This window comes from Gorilla gorilla, chromosome 20 (assembly GCF_029281585.2).
Source record: "Gorilla gorilla gorilla isolate KB3781 chromosome 20, NHGRI_mGorGor1-v2.1_pri, whole genome shotgun sequence".
Lineage (NCBI taxonomy): Eukaryota > Metazoa > Chordata > Mammalia > Primates > Hominidae > Gorilla > Gorilla gorilla.
The window spans coordinates 50214453-50231159 of record NC_073244.2 but is presented as its reverse complement, the minus strand read 5'-3'; the positions used below and the strand labels follow the sequence as shown (position 1 = coordinate 50231159).

At 52.8% G+C, this 16707-nt stretch overlaps 1 protein-coding gene across 6 annotated transcripts in view; it reads right to left on the bottom strand.

Annotated features, from left to right (window-relative positions):
* The window catches only part of RYR1 (ryanodine receptor 1), a 155929-nt gene that overhangs the window by 121602 nt on the left and 17620 nt on the right, over positions 1-16707 (bottom strand). For all 6 annotated transcript variants that reach the window (XM_055369295.2, XM_055369291.2, XM_055369290.2 and 3 more), the window contains 13 exons: positions 15675-15796; positions 14538-14733; positions 12196-12331; positions 12020-12115; positions 11816-11934; positions 9949-10082; positions 9287-9528; positions 8237-8429; positions 6984-7200; positions 4028-4132; positions 3706-3809; positions 2850-2933; positions 1181-1488 (listed from right to left, as the gene is read on the bottom strand). In XM_055369295.2, coding sequence (XP_055225270.1) covers positions 1181-1488; positions 2850-2933; positions 3706-3809; positions 4028-4132; positions 6984-7200; positions 8237-8429; positions 9287-9528; positions 9949-10082; positions 11816-11934; positions 12020-12115; positions 12196-12331; positions 14538-14733; positions 15675-15796 — 2056 coding nt within the window. The remainder of the gene's footprint in view (positions 1-1180; positions 1489-2849; positions 2934-3705; positions 3810-4027; positions 4133-6983; positions 7201-8236; positions 8430-9286; positions 9529-9948; positions 10083-11815; positions 11935-12019; positions 12116-12195; positions 12332-14537; positions 14734-15674; positions 15797-16707) is intronic.

The window sequence follows — 16707 nt, the reverse complement described above, 5'->3', positions numbered from 1 at the left end:
AGAGGCTAGGGAAGAAGTGGATCCCAAGACACTGAGAAGTTGGTAGAAGACAGGCTTTGGGGGACAGTAAGGGCTTTGGGGAACTGTTGGAAGAGGGTCAATTTCTTGGAGTTAGAGGAGAATTGGGGAACCTCAGAAAAGTCAGAGAGAGGTAGGGACCTGTTGAGAGAGACCCCCATCTCTGTAGCAGTCAGAATTCTCAGAAAACAGGGATACTGGCAGAGACACAGAAGGAAAAAGCCAGCTCAGTGAACTGGTCAGAGTTATGGTCTGGGGTTAAGGGTCAAGATTAGGGTTGATTAGAATCAAGGGCTGAGACCAGGATTGGAGGGTCAGAGCCAGGATTATGGAAGGGGTGGAAATTCAGGTTGGGGCCAAGAGTTGAGAAACTGAAGGTCGGACACCATGGCCAGGGTTTGGGGTCAAGGCTGGGATTGGAAGCCAGTGATAGGTCAGGAGTCAGGTTAGGGGTAGGGGTGACAGGCTCTCTAAGCCCTTGGTTGGGTGCCTTCATGTGGTAGCTACAGTTCAGAGATTAGTGATTAGGGATCAAAGCTAGAGGTCAGGAATCAGAGTCAAAGGTGGGGTTGGCACTCATTGGGTTCCTAGGCTGATGGCTCTGGTTTGCAGTCATAGCCCAGGCAGGGCTGGAGTCAGGTAAAGGGAAGTGGTTCCATCAGGTTCTGAGTTGGAACTGGGGTAAGGGTCAGAGTTTCAGGGAGGGGTCAGTCCTTTCTGACCTCCTGGTCAGTCTGCTCAATGTGATAGATATAGCCCATTTGGGCCAGGTGCAGTGGCTCACGCCTGTAATCCCAGCATTTTGGGAGTCCAAGGCAGGCGGATCACGAGGTCAGGAGATTGAGACCATCCTGGCTAAAACGGTAAAATCCTGTCTCTACTAAAAACACAAAAAATTAGGCAGGCATGGTGGCGGGCGCCTGTAGTCCCAGCTAGTCGGGAGGCTGAGGCAGGAGAATGGCGTGAACCCAGGAGGTGGAGCTTGCAGTGAGCAGAGATCGCGCCATTGCACTCCAGCCTGGGGACTGTGAGACTCTGTCTCAAAAAAAAAAAAAAAAAGATATAGCCCATTTGGAGGCTGAGTCAGGTCAGAGACCAGGGATCGGGGCTGGGGTCAGAGTTGGGGTAGGAGTCGGTGCCAGGGCCAGGGGTGAGCACTCACTGGGCTCCTGGTCAGGAGGCTCGATGTTGTAGCCATAGCCCAGGAGGGTGCGCACGGCCTGGCAGAGGCTGTCCCGGTTGCTGCGCTTGGTGGCTTCATCCAGCAGGCGGTAGGGCACCAGCCGAGGGTTTCGGCGCGCTGGGATGTCCTGCACTGCGCTGTAGCTCCAGCCCTGGCCCACGCGGTCTCGGGCCCACACGTTGTGCCCATTTTCTGCCAGACGGTCCACCAGTGTCGTCTGCGCCGGCGTCAGCCGCACGTGGCTCAGGTCCAGCGGAGCCGGCTTGTACCCATTGCTCATCATATACCTGCGGGCATGGTAGGGCTCTGTGGGACAAGGCCCTCACCTCCACTTCCGGGCTCTGCACTATATGGGATCCCTGACTGCTGACCCTTGTCCCAGCTTCGGCGTTTCTGACCTTTGATATAATGTTGCAGTTCTATGAAATTTTAGAATAAGTTTTGAGATCCCCGGCTTCTGACCCTAGGATCCTGGGACCCTAGCAAGGGCTTTGACATCAATGACCTCTAGCCCCCTTTGTCTTGACTTTGGGACCCCTATCTCTAACCCCAGAACTCTCTCAGACCTCTCACCACTAACTTTGAGGTTTTTCTCTCTCTTTTTTTGATACGGAGTTTCACTCTTGTTGCCCAGGCTGGAGTGCAATGGCACGATCTTGGCTCACTGCAACCTCCACCTCCTGGGTTCAAGTGATTCTCCTGCCTCAGCCTCTGGAGTAGCAGGGATTACAGGCATGCGCCACCACACCCGGCTAATTTTGTATTTTTAGTAGAGAGTGGGTTTCACCATGTTGGTCAGGCTGGTCTCGAATTCCCGACCTCAGGTGATCCGCCCGCCTCGGTCTCCCAAAGTGCTGGGATTACAGGCATGAGCGACTGAGCCCAGCTCTTTTTGTTTTTTTGAGGTTGTTGTCTCGTTCTGTCACCCAGGCTGGAGTGCGGTGGTGCAATCATGGCTCACTGCAGCCTCAAACTCCTGGGCTCAAGCAATTCTCCCTTCTCAACCTCCCAAGTTGCTGGAACTACAGGCATGTCCCACCACCATGTCCTGCTAATTTTTAAATTTTTTATAGAGGGGTCTCACCATGTTGCCCAGGCTGGTCTTGAACTGGGCTCAAGTGATCGTCCTGCCTCAACCTCCCAAAGTGCTGGGATTACAGGTGTGAGCCACCTCACCCAGCCCACTCTGAGGTTTCTTACTCTGATCCCAGTCCTCATCCCCCCCAGACTCCTGGGTCTGGAGTCCTTGACCTCTGAACTCAGGACCTGTAACTGCTCACCTATAATTTCAGGATCCCTTACTTATACGACTCCAACAACCTCCAGATTCTCACCTCTTACCATTGGCCCCTTACCCCTTACGTGGACATGTGACCTCTGCTCTCATTTTCCCTGACTCTAGGCAGACCCTGAGCCTGGATCCAGGACTCATACCCTCCCTCTCTCTCTCTCTCAAACTCCTAACTCCTCAATCCTGGACATTCACCTCTGACCCCAGAGCCCTGACCCTATGACCTTCACCCTAACCCAAGTCTCCTTCCTCTCTAACCTCAGCCTCCCCACAAGACCCCTCGACCTCCCTAGCCCTTAGCACAGCATCCCCAGCCCCCAGTCCATCCCCAGACAGGACCTGGCTGCCCACACTCACGTCTTGGGGAGTTTTGTCTTCTTCAGGTTGTCCTCCGCCTTCTCATCCGCCATGCCCACGTGGCAGCCCAGAGCCAGCAGAGTCCTGGGGGTGGGGGAGTGGAGGCGACAGGTCACACCCCTCAGAGCTCCCTGCCCCGTCTTCTCCCACGGCCTCAGGGTCTCCAGCTCCCTCTGCCTCTGCTGCCTCAGTGCCTGGGGCGCTCTGGCCCTGTCTCTCTTGATCCTGGCCTCAGGCTTCGTGACTTCTGTCTTTCCCTGCGCCTTGTCTGTATAACTAACTATGTCTGTCTTTTCCTGTCTGCCACTTTCTCCTGTCTCCCTGTGTCTGCATCTCTCTCTCTTCCCATCCCTGCCTTTTCTTTCTCTCTCTTTCTGCCTCTGTCCCTTTCTTGCTCCCCATTTGCTTCTTTTTTTTTTTTTTTTTTTCTGAAAAGGTGTCTCGCTCTGTCGCCCAGGCTGGAGTGCAGTAGTGTGATCTCGGCTCGCTGCAACCTCTGCCTCCCAGGTTCAAATGATTCTCCTGCCTCAGCTTCCCGAGGAGCTGGGATTACAGGGGTGCACCACCACGCCCAGCTAAGTTTTGTATTTTTAGTAGAGACGGGGTTTTGCCATGTTGGCCAGGCTGGTCTCAAACTGCTGACCTCAAGTGATCCACCCGTCTCGGCCTCCCAAAGTGCTAGGATTACAGGTGTGAGCCACTGTGCCCAGCCACTCCCCATTTGTTTCTGTCTCACAATCCCTGTCCCCTCCATCCTTCTCTCTCTCAGTCTCTACCTCCTGCCCCGTCTCTCCATGCCTCCCTCCCCCACCGCACCAGCAGCCAGCTCCAACCCCCGGCTCCCCTGGGCCCTCACTTGAGCGTCTCCCCGGACATCTGCAGATTGTAGTTCCTCTCAGGCTCTGGAAGGCTGTGGAAGTCCACAAGACACGGGTGCAGCCTCTTGTTGTCATCCCGAACCTGGAGAAAACCCAGGGTCAACTCCATGTGCTCCCCTTTCCTCCCCACTCCCCACATGCCCAGACTGTGACCCCGACCTCCAACCCTAGTTCTGCCACCCTCAGTCCAAGGACCCCCTGGTGCCCTGTGGTCCCTCCCTCCTCTCCGCCGGTGAGCCGCTCTCCCTCCTGGCACCGCAAGTCTAGCTGGCCTCCCGCAGGCTGCAGGCAGCCCCTCACCGGGCCGTAGGTCCAGCCCTGCTCGATGCGGGTTAGCGCCCAGAGCTCGTGGATGTTCTCCGCCAGCTTCTCCCGAATGCGCTCCAGATGGGGCGGCAGGACAATCTAGGGGCAGAGGGACGTTCTTGAGACCCCAAGGTCCCTCTACCCTCCTCCATCATGACCCCTCTTCCCAAGGACACCTGTGAGCCCCGGGAGGCTCCTCCAGCACCCCCTTTCCCACCATCCAGCAGCCCTGCTTCCCATCCCTTGCCTTGCCTCCAGGGTTGACACTCAGATGGGTGAGGGCTTAGCATTCTCAGAATTAAGGAATTACCCAGGGCCAGCCGTAGTGGCTCACATCTGTAATCCCAGCACTTTGGGAGGCTAAGTGGGGGGGGTCGGGGGGCAGATCGCCTGAGGTCAGGAGTTCAAGACCAGCCTAGGCAACATGGTGAAAAACCTTCTCTTCTAAAAATACAAAAAATTAGCCAGATGTGGTGGTGCGCACCTGTAGTCCCAGTTACTTGGGAGGCTAAGGCAGAAGAATCACTTGAACTCTGGAGGCAGAGGTTGCAGTGAGCCAAGATTGTGCCACTGCACTTCAGCCTGGGCAACAGAGCAAGACTCTGTCTCCAAAAAAAAAAAAAAAAAAAAAGAGAGAGAGAATTAAGGAATTATCTGGGACGGGTCTGTCTCCCCCGTGGACTGGGAGCTCCATGAGGGCAGGGCCTGGGGCTGCCCTGGTCTCCACCAAGTCCCCAGCCCTATCCAGCCCAGAACCAGACTCAGACCCAGAAGAGAGGCTCAGGAAATGTTTGCTGAATGAAAAGAATGGAGGAGTCTCCTTCCTTCTCCATATGAGGATCATAGCGATACCTAATAAGGACTCAGTGAGATCATTAATGTAAATTACTAAATGTTACATAGTTAATATCGATGCCTGGCAGAGGGTAAGAGCCTAGTAGACAGTAGCGGTGTTGGTGTTCCGCAGGCAAGAGGCAATGATGGTTTGGACTTGGGCGGGACATGGGGATGAGGAAAGCAGGGTTGGGGGGATGTCTGGGAGGCTGAGTGGACAGCCCACGAGGCTGACAGGCTGGGGGATGGGGACAGAGGCATCCAGGGTGAGGCCCAGGGCACTGGTCTGGGGACAGGGGGATGGTGAAGTCACCCCCGCAGATGATATCACTGCTACTAATAATGAGTGACTGTCTTGAGTGCTTACTGTTTAATCAGGACTAGACTAAGCATCTTGCCTATATCCATTCATCTCACCTTCGCAACAATGAACAATGCTATCAGATATCAGGGTGTTATCCCCTTTTCCTCACGGAGGAAGAAACTGAGGCTCAGGGAGGGGAGGTCACATGCCCAAGATCACATGACTGAAAACCAAACCCTTGCTGACAGGCTTTTAAACCTAACCTATATTCCCTCCCATAGGGACATGCTTGGAGGGAAGGCAAAAACAGTCCTTTTTCTCTTTCTTCTTTTGAGATGGAGTCTTGCTCTGTCGCCCAGGCTGGAGTGCAGTGGTGCGATCTTGGCTCCCTCTGCAACTCACTGCAACCTCCACCTCCCGGGTTCAAGTGATTCTCCTGCCTCAGCCTCTTGAGTAGCTGGGATTACAGGTGCCTGCCACCATGACTGGCTCATTTTTGTATTTTCAGTAGAGATGGGGTTTCACCATGTTGGCCAGGCTGGTCTTGAATTCCTGACTTTAGGTGATCTGCCCGCCTCAGCCTCCCAAAGTGCTGAGATTACAGGCATGAGCCACCACACCCAGCCTTTTTCTTTCTTTCTTTCTCTCTCTCTCTTCCTTTCTTTTTTTTTTTTTTCAGGGTTTTGCTCTGTCACCCAGGCTGGAGTGCAGTGGTACAATCATAGCTCACTGCAGCCTCGAATCCCTGGGCTCAAGTGACCCTCCCATCTCAGCCTCCCAAGTAGCTGGGACTAAAGTCGTGGACCATCACCTCAGCTAACTTTTAATTTTTAGTAGAGATGGGGTCTTGCTATGTTGCCTAGGCTGGTCTCAAACTCGTGGACTCAAGCAATCCTCCTGCCTCGGCCTCTCAGAGTTCTAGGATCACAGGTGTGAGCCACCCTTTCTTTGTGGGGCAGTGGTGAGGACTCCCTGAGACTGTGATTCTGCTCTGACAGAATCCTTTGCCTCTCTGTGCTCGGTTTCTCCATCTGTTAAACAATGAGGTTCCCAGCTTCTAGGGCAGCTCCCCACCTCTCTCACTCCTTTTAAAAAATTGTCTAAATGTGTAAATATTAAAAATTTTTTTTATATAAAGACGGGGTATCACTATGTTACCCATACTAATCTCGAACTTTTGGGCTCAAGCGCGAGGCCCCCACTTCGGCTTCCCAAAATGTTGGTTGTTTTTGTTTGTTTGTTTGTTTTGAGATGAAGTCTCACTCTGTTGCCCAGGCTGGAGTGTAGTGGCACGATCTTGGCTCATTGCAACCTCTGCCTCCCAGGTTCAAGCAATTCTCCTGCCTCAGCCTCCCGAGTAGCTGGGATTACAGGCACCTGCCACCATGCTAATTTTTGTTTTTTGTTTTGTTTTGTTTTGACATGGAGTTTCACTCTTGTTGCTCAGGCTGGAGTACAATGGCGTGACCTCAGCTCACTGCAACCTCCACCTCCCGGGTTCAAGCGATTCTCCTGCCTCAGTCTCCCGAGTAGCTGGGATTATAGGCGCCCGCCACCACGCCCAGCTAATTTTTGTATTTTTAGTAGAGACAGGGTTTCACTTTCACCGTGTTGGCCAGGCTGGTCTTGAACTCCTGACCTCAGGTGATCCACCAGCCTCAGCCTCCCAAATTGCTGGGCTTACAGGCGTGAGCCACCACGCCTGGCCATCCAAAGTGCTGGGATTACAGGCACAAACGATGGCACCCTGCCCCCTCTCTGACTCCTAAGAGACCCTGCCTCACCAGAAAACCTTTGCAGGGCAGGCAGTACCTGGACAGTGTCCACAGGGCAGGGCACGAAGTCGGTGTGTGAGAGGCAGCGACTGGGACCCACCAGGTGAGGCCCCCGGGGCCCCTCCCGTCGATACTCCTTGATGGGTTCAAGATGGAGTCGCTCTCGAGGGAGCACAGCCTCATGGCATGGAGCATAGCCAGGTGGGGGCAGGAACTTGAATTCACCATGGCGGCCACCAAGGAGGAACCGCACCCTGGGGAAGGACAATGGGGATCATTGAGGGGAGGTTATGGGGGGCAGTCTGTGGTCAGTGGGGGACATGGAAGCAGTCCTGGGATCAATGGAAAGTTCTGGGGAGACCAAAGGTCACCGGGCAGTCATAGTGTCCTGGAGGTCATTTAGAAGTCATAAAAGAAAGTCTAGAGTCAAAGGAATATCATAAGGGAATTAAGAGCCAGGGAGTTGAGAGCGGGAGGGTCTCTGGTTAATCTAGAAGAGTTCAGATGACTGCAAGGTCATGGAACAGTCCTTCAGAGGAGACCCCAGGTCAACAGAGCATTCGGGGACATTGGAAGGTTGGGGAGACCAATAAGAAGGTCATTTGAGAAGTCACTGAGCATCTGTTACAATTTTGAAATAAACATAAACACCACTGAATGGACATTCCGAGAGCTTGGGGTGATTGGGAAAGGACTGGATCATTGGGGGGGTCTTTGGAATAACTGGGGTTATTCGGGAGCAGGGTCACTGGGCAAGTCTGGGTCTATTGAAAGGTCATCGGGAGATGCTGGCATTATTAAGAGATTATTGAGAGAGTATGGTGTCATTGGAAGAGTCTGAAGTCATTAGGGGGTTAAGGAGGGTCTGGAGTAATTAGATCATTATCAGATTCTGGAGTCATTGGGAGAGTCTGAGGCCACTGGGGAGTCAAGGAAGGTCTGGAGTCATGAGATCATCATCAGATTCTGGAGTCACTGGGAAAGTCTGAGGTCATCGGGAGGTCACCGGAAGAACCTTGGGTTGTTGAGAGACCACTAGGAGAGTCTGAGACCATTATCTCAGAGGTTACTGGAAGGACGTGGGGTTAGGGAGAATCTGAGGTCATTGGAAAGAGTCTGGAGTCACGTGGAGGTCCCTGGGATCTTCAAGTAAGGGTTCTGGACACCAGTCAGTCTTGACGGTAGGCTGCAGTGTCCTGGCCTCCTGGGGGGCCATAGAGTGACTGGGGAAGCTGTCTCAGGTCAGTCCTAGGTCTGAGGACTGGCCGTGGGGTGGGGGCAAGTTCTCACTTGACACCAGCCGAGAAGCTGACAACAGGGAAGAAGAGCCCGTCCAGGTTGAAGGACTCAAAGACGCCCTGCACGGGGCAGCCGTTGATGCGGAAGGAGATGGATGGCACGCTGAGGTCCAGGCAGCAGCTGATCACGTCTTCAGGGGCCAGGAGGTGCTGCCCTGGGGAAGTCACCGGGCGTGCCACGTGTCCTGCATCAGTCACCAGAGATGGGTCAGACGTCACAGGTCCCACAGAACCAATGATACCAAGAGAAAAGGGACAGATATTGGAGGCTCCTGTGGGGATTGCATCCTGGAAACCCTAATGGAAAGTGCTCCCTTGGATGCTCCCGTAGCTCTGAAATGAAGGGCAGAGGTCAGGGTTCCCCTGAAGTTAGGATTCTGAGCTGTAGGGCCAGAGATTAAATCCTCCTGGGGGACGGATGCAGTGGCTCACACCTGTAATCCCAGCACTTTGGAAGGCCAAGGCGGACAGATCACTTGAGGTCAGGAGACCAGCCTGGCCAATGTGGTGAAACCCTGTCTCTACTAAAAATACAAAAATGAGCCGGGCGTGGTGGCGCATGCCTGTAATCCCAGCTACTCAGGAGGCTGAGGCAGGAGAATCGCTTGAACCCGAGAGGCAGAGGTTGCAGTGAGCTGAGATCATGCTACTGCACTCCAGCCTAGGAGACAGAGTGAGACTCCATTTCAAAATAAACAAACAAACAAACAAACAAACAAACAAAATAAATAAATAAATAAATTATCCTGGGGTTAGAAGTCAAACATCAGAGATCACAGTAATCTGCGTGGTCTTCTGGGATATCTAGGGTCAGAGGTCACGCCTACACTGGGATCAGAGTTCTGTAGGTAACGAGGATACAAGTCAGAGCCGGGAATCTAGAAGCTCTGGGGTTAGGATCTTGGGAAATGAGGACTAAAAGGTCAAAAGTTGACCTTTTCAGGGAGTCAGGATCCTGAGAACCCCAAGGTGTATGGTCAGAGACTTAGAAATGCTGGGGTCAATGGTCAGGGGTGAGAGTCCCCTGGAAGGGGTCAGGTACCTGTCCAGAGATGCAGTCCATCAAAGCCGTAGGAATAGAGGTCATCGCCGACCCCGTTGCCGCCCCAGCCCTCGCCGCCCCCAGGGTAGGGGCTGTAGCCCTCAGTGAGGGCCCAGCCCACCCGCAAGTGGGTGGCCTGAGCTGTCAGAAATGGAGTCACCTCGTCCACCATCACCTCAAAGTACCATTTGCTGTACTGCGTGGTGCCTTCCGCTCGGCCCACAAAGATGTTGGGGCGGATGCTGCAGGAGAGATGGGACAGGAGAGGGGGATGACGGAGAGGCAGAGAGGAAAGCCAAGTGGTGGGAAGCCGGAGAGAGACAGACATCCAAAGACAGAGAGAGAGAGATGGGAGAGAGATAGGCAGAAAGACATGGAGGAAGAATCGAGACAGAAACAGGCAAAGATAAAAAGAGAAAATAGAGAGAGAGAGAGAGGGAGAAAGAAAGAGAAACAGATAGAGACAGAAATGGAGCCACGAAGACAGAACAAGAGGAGTGAATGCCAAGGGAGAGTGGGGCCACAGTGGACATCTGTGAGGACTGGTTGTTAACCCTGGGGTGGGAGATTAAGGAAGGGACATCCACCTGGGTGTGGAGTCTCTAAGTCAGGGAGAGGGTTGAGAGGTTCTGAGTTCTGGGGTCAGATGTTGAGAGCCAGACCTGGTGACATAGTTGATGAGGTTTGTCTGCAGCAGAAGCTCACGGCCAGGCAGCAAGTTCTCAGTAATAAGATCTTGGTTGGAGCGTACAGCCACACCATTACACACACACAGGGAGCATAGCACGTCCAGGACCTAGAGGTCAAGGTCAGAGGTCAAAGGGTGTGTAGGCACCAGGGCAGGATCTACAGAAGAACCCTGGGAGGGAGGGAAGCCAGGAGGAAAGGACAGTGCTTGGGATAAGATGTGGCAATTTTGACTGAGAGGAGGTGGTGAAAGTGGAAGGTCAGGGATCAGAGAAAGGTTAGGGGTCAAAGAGGAAGATCTGGCAAGAGGCTGAGGGAGGGTCACATGAGTTGGGATAAGGTATCAGCAATGTAAGGAAGGAGATACTGGAGTAGTGAGATAAGAGGTCAGAGGGCAGACTGAAACGACCAGTGAGAGACACAGGAATCAAGATGAAATTTTAAATCAGCAGGGGTTGCAAACTTGTGTCTTTAGGGGCCAAGTGGAAAATGTATTAGGCTGGTGCAAAAGTAATTCTGGTTTTTGTTATTCCTTTTTTTTTTTTTTTTTGAGATGGAGTCTGGCTCTGTTGCCCAGGCTGGAGTGCAGTGGCGCAATCTCAGCTCACTGCAAGCTCTGCCTCCTGGGTTCATGTCATTCTCCTGCCTCAGCCTCCCGAGTAGCTGGGACTACAGGCGCCCGCCACCACGCCTGGCTAATTTTTTGTATTTTTAGTAGAGACGGGGTTTCACTGCGTTAGCCAGGATGGTCTCGATCTCCTGACCTCGTGATCCGCCCACCTTGGCCTCCCAAAGTGCTGGGATTACAGGCGTGAGCCACCGTGCCCGGCTGTCATTCCTTTTAACAGCAAAACTGCAATTACTTTTGCACCAACTGAATAAATGTGTGAAGTGGTTAGAAATAATGCAACAGGGACTTGTAGGGCTATGGCAAACTACAGAGTGTGTGTATATATATACAGTCCACCTAGAGGCTGTAATATTTGAAAATTTTAAAAACATTTCAGCACCACCAGCAGGGCACGGTGGCTCACACCTGCAATCCCAGCACTTTGGGAGGTCAAGGTGGGTGGATCACCTGAGGTCAGGAGTTCGAGACCAGACGGGCCAACATGGTGAATCCCTGTCTCTACTAAAATTACAAAAATTAGCTGGGCGTGGTGACGGGCACCTGTAATCCCAGCTACTCAGGAGGCTGAGGCAGGAGAATTGCTTGAACCCGGGAAGCAGAGGTTGCAGTGAGCCGAGATCATGCCACTGCACTCCCACTCCAGTCTGGGTGACAGAGCGAGACTCTGTATCAAAAAAAAAAAAAAAATGCCAGGCGCCGGTGGTTCACGCCTGTAATTCCAGCATTTGGGAGGCTGAGGTGGGCAGATCACGAAGCCAAGAGATCGAGACCATCCTGGCCAACATTGTGAAACCCCATCTCTACTAAAAAAAAATACAAAAATTAGCTGGGCGTGGTGGTGTGTGCCTGTAGTCCCAGCTACTTGGGAGGCCGAGGCAGGAGAATCAGTTGAACCCAGGGGGCAGAGGTTGCAGTGAGCCAAGATAGCGCCACTACACTCCAGTCTGAGCGACAGTGTGAGACTCCGTCTCAAAAAAAAAAAAAAAAAAAAAAAACATTTCAGAGATCTAACCAAGCACATCTGTGGCCCAGAATCAACTTAAGAGTCATTGTTTGAGACCCCTGTGTTGAGATGAAAGCCAGTGGGAGTGGGGTACAGGTGAGAGATGAGATGGAGGAGGGAAGTGAGGGAGTGAGCAGAGTTCTGGGGCCCTGGGGAGAGGTCAGCATTCAGAGTTCAGGGGATGAGAGGTCAGGGGTGAGGGGCCGACCTTGTGGTTCCTCCCATGCTTGTCCAGGAGGGAGATGATGGACTTGATGTGATTCTCCTGGATGATGTTCAGAACCTCCGGACTCTCAATGAGGACACAGTACAGGACCTCCAGGATGCCTGCCAGGGTGCCCAGAATGAGAGGTGAAGGGCCATGGCCATCCCCTCCCACAAGCCTCTGTCCCACTCCCCCGGGTTCTCCTACCAGACGAGGCCTCCAGCCGATCCAGCTTGCTGACCAGCCAGTCCAAGTTTGTGGAGAAGAGGGCACAGTTGCTACGATTGCCACGGATTAGAGAAGCTGAGGGGGGAAGAGGTGTCAGATCCAATAGGACTGGGGATCTGGGGTGTTCTCAGGGGGGTCAGGACTGGGACCCCTACCTAGGAGTTCATAGAGAAGATTCACAATCTCTTTCCAGGACTCGGCTGCCTCCTCCCCTGCAAACTCAGCAAAGTGGGCAGCAGTGGTGTAGACATTTAGGCGGTCTATGCAATTCAGGACCATGGAGAGCATCCCCTAGGATGAAGAAAATAAGAGAGGTCACAATAGGAGACCCAGGCCCTCCATTCCTTGTCTTTCTTGGATTCACGAATTCATATTCCTTCAACAACTAGTGACGGTGTGTTCCCAGATCTAAATCAGCCCCTTTGGTTTCATATTCCCAATCAGTCCCATTGCTCTCCTCTCCTCCTTGGCTCGCCATATCTATTCTTGTCCTCTCTGACTCTATCCCCAATATGAGATTCAGTCCATGATAATTCAGTCCTTATTAACACCAGGACTGAGTTTATACTTCCCCTTCCTGCACTTTTCTCTCCATCCTACTTACTTCCAGGAACACCACTCCCACCAACCATCCAACTGGAACCCCACTCCCACCAACTGGAGAGGCCCAGTTCACTCTCCAAACCAACCATCAGAAAGATTTTTCTCACTTTATCTTTTCTTTTTTTTTTTTTTACATTTTAATATTTTTTCTTATTTCATTGTGAATCATAATATACATACAGAAAAGTACATAAAACATATACATTCTCATTATTCATAGTTATGTTCTATAAAGTGATTATGAAGACTGAATTATCAAATACTGAACCACTGCTTCTAGGGGAAATACAGGGAGTCCCTGTGAGTCCGTGACAGCATTTTCATCAACCACTTATTACATAACCTTGTTTTTTATGTTTCTGTTTAAAGACAGTTATTTAATATATATTGTTGAGTCATTAACATTAAATTCACAGCCAATAGTACTATAACTCATGCCTTAATTAAGCTTATCTAACACATATTTTCTCAGTAAGGCACATCATAGCTTTCTTGCACTTAGGAAAGCTAGACAGCACTTCAGCACTACACTTGGGAGACATTATAAACAGTGAAATCAACAAAAAGGACAAAACTGTCTGGGTGCAGTGGCTCACGCCTGTAATCTCAGCTCTTTGGGAGGTGGAGGCGGGTGGATCACCTGAGGTCAGGAGTTTGAGACGAGCCTGGCCAACATGGTGAAACCCCATCTCTACTAAAAATACAAAAATTAGCCAGGCGTGGTGGCTCACACCTGTAGTTTCAGCTACCTGGGAGGCTGAGGCAGGAGAATCATTTGAACCTGGGAGGTGGAGGTTGCAGTGAGCCAAGATCACACCACTGCACTCCAGCCTGGGCGACAGAGAGAGACTCTGTTTCAAAAAACAAGACAAAACAAAATAATTGTATCTGCATCCTGGGGCCTAGATCAGTAGTGAGAGGAGCAGTGCCTCAAAGTGGAGAGCACAACCAAAGTGGCATCACACTGACCGGCTCTGCCACTAACTAGCTGTGACTGTAGAGGACCAAAACCTCCTGTGGCTCCCAAAGCCAAAGTCCTCACCAAGTCCTGGCCCTCGTCACCTCTCTGCCCTCATTTCCTCCCACTCCCCCACCCAAGCCTCCCTGCTCCAATCACCACCTGACTGTTTCTGGAACATGCCAAACACCCGCCCAACTCATGGCCTTTGCACATGGCTTCCTCTCTTCCTCCAGGTCACCCTGCCTGACAGCTCTGTCTTAAACCGCAAAACCCCAACACTCCCTACCCCTTACCTGCTGAATTTTTCTCTTTAACAGTTATTACCATCTAATATGCCATACAATTTACTTATTAATTTTATTGATCTCCTGTCTCTCCCTGCCATGTCAACTCCATAAGGACAGAGATTTTTTTCTGTTTTGTTCACAGCTGGCCTCCCCTCCCTAATGCCCAAAGATCTATTTCTGGCTTGGCACCTCCCATACCCCACACTGATTCTGTCCGCCCACCCCACAGACCCCGCGACAGCAGACCCCGCCCACTGAGTCGGCAGCCTACGTCTGACTTCTGGCCCCACTCCTGGCCTCACCTCCCTGGGCCTCACCCTATACCTGAGCTTCACATAGGCCCCGCGCCTCAGCTCTTTTATTACATCCTTCTCTCCAGGCCCCGCCCCCTGGTCGGCCATACGCCCTGCCCCTTCCCAAAGGTCCTGCCCACCAGCGCAGCAGGCCCGCCCCTCCCAAGGCCCCGCCCCCTCGTGTTCTCACTGGCTGGGGTTCCTGTCCGGCTCCTTCTCCTGCCCCGCCCCCTTCTCAGACCCTACTTCCCCAGGTCCCTCAGGCCCTGCCCCGCCCAGCGCCGTGGCCCCGCCCCTCAGTGGTCCCGCCCCCTGGGCTCACAGGCCCCGCTCCGCCCTCGCCACGTCCTCACCTCCTCCTGGAAGAGGCTCTGGCGGTTGCGCAGGCTTCGCAGCTTGCTCTGCTTTTCCTCGTGCTGCAAGTCCTCGGAGGGAGGCTCGAAGTAGATGATGAGGTCCTGCAGGCTCAGGATAACGCCCTCGATGGGCAGCGCCGTGCCAGCGGGTGGCCCCGAGCCCCGTGGCTTCCCGCTGAAGCTGTCCAGGCTCCTACAGGGACCTCGCAGCTGTCAGCCACGGCTGGGAGCGCTAACTGCCGCAACCTCACTGCCGCAACCTCACTCCCGCAAGACTCCCCCAGACCCACCCGTTTTACAGAGAGGGAGACTGAGACGCAGAGAGGGAAAAGCATTTGTCCGAGGTCACACAATGACCAAGGGCAGAGCTGGGACTGGGACTCGCTCCTGTGTAGGTACAGGGGGGTCCCGGAACTCAGGGATGGAGAGGTCCAGGGTCCAGGCTCTGGGTGTCAGGGGTGTGAAAGTTGGGTGATGATCAGGAATGTGATCATGGTTGTCAAGGTCAGATTAGGGGTCAAGTGTACAGAGGTCAGGAGTTTAGAGGTTAGGGGTCATGTGTATATTATTGTTATTATTTTTTGAGAAGGGTCTCGCTCTGTCATTGAAGCTGGAATATAGTGGCTCACTGCAGCCTCTGCCCCCTGGCTCAAGCAATCCTCCCTCCTCAGCTTCCCATGCAGCTGGGACTACAGGCACGTGCCACCACACCTGGCCAATATTTTGTAATTTTTTTTATAGAGACAGGGTTTCACTATGTTGCTCAGGCTGGTCTCGAACTCCTGGGCTCAAGCGATCTGCCCACCTCAGCCTCTCAAAGTGCTAGGATTACAGGCATGAGCCACTGTGCCCAGCCTAATTTTTTTTTTTTTTTTTTTTTTTTTTTTTTTTTTGGTAGAGGCGGGGTCTCCCTATGCTGCCCAGGCTGGTCTCAAGCTCCTGGGCTCAAGCGATCCTCATGCCTTGCCCTCCCAAAGTCTTGGGATTACAGGTGTGAGCCACTGCGCTTGCCCCACGTATATGTTAGACAAGGGTGTGGGCAACAGAGGTAGAGATGAAAGAGGCCAAGTGTATGGATGCCCGGAGCATGGGACAGCACAGGAGTCACCCCAGCAGGGAGGGCAGGTCGCTCACTTGATGAACTGGTTGTATAGGCCATTGGTGCTGTGGATCATGCGGGCGGCCTGGGACTCCTCCTGCTGGCAGCGGGTCAGCGACAGTGCGTCGTCCATGTGGCCCTCCTGGTGCAGCATGGCCTAGGAGTGGGGAGACAGAGGTCTGGAGTGGGCCCAGCCACCCAGGGCCATGCCCCCAAGACGTCTGTCCAGACTTGAGTTCTGCACTTGCCCCCTCCTCCCTGCTCTGCAGAATCTCACTGCAAATTCCTCCTCATTTTTCTGTCCCCCATCATCTGTCTCCTCCGTGTCTTTGATTCTCTCTCTCCTCTCTGTCTCTCTCTGTCCCTGTTTTTGGTTTTGTCTGTCTTTGTCTCTCTATCTCTCTCACCTCTGTCCCTGCCTCTCCCTCTCTATCTCTCTATCCCTATCTCCTTCCCGTCTCTGTCTCCAGGCCAGACCCTTTCCACCTGTACCTACTGCTGACTTAACATTCCCCCCGACCAGAAAGCTCTAACCCCCAAATTGAACCTGTCCCAGAGAGAATGCCAGACCACCTTTCCATGAGGTGAGACCATCACGGCTGCCAGCTTCACCCCAAGCCGACCTCCCCAGAACTCATCCAGTCTGTGGCTGTAAATACCATCCACCTGCTGATGATGCTCATGCGTCCCCCACTTTGGACATGGCCCAGGACCCGTCTCTACGCCCTTGGCTCATGTATTCAACTACAGGCCTGTTTTTGCAAACGGGTGCCTCCCCAAGGATTCCTACTTGTCCATTCAGCAAGGCTGTAGTAAATGGCTCTGTTCTAGGCACTGGCAGTAAAGCCTAAGATCCCTGTCCTTCTGAGCCAACACTGACTGTCCCCTAACTCGGTTGATGGCACTGATATAAGAGGTAGAAAAAAATTATTTAGGCAGAGAGTAAGGGCAACAGAGTCCTCGGCAGAGTTTCCTTTCTAATGGAAAGCAGCCCCCAAAATAATTTCTTTTCTAACAAAGAGCAGCCTGAAAAATCGAGCTACAAACATAGATAAGCAAGCTAGAAGC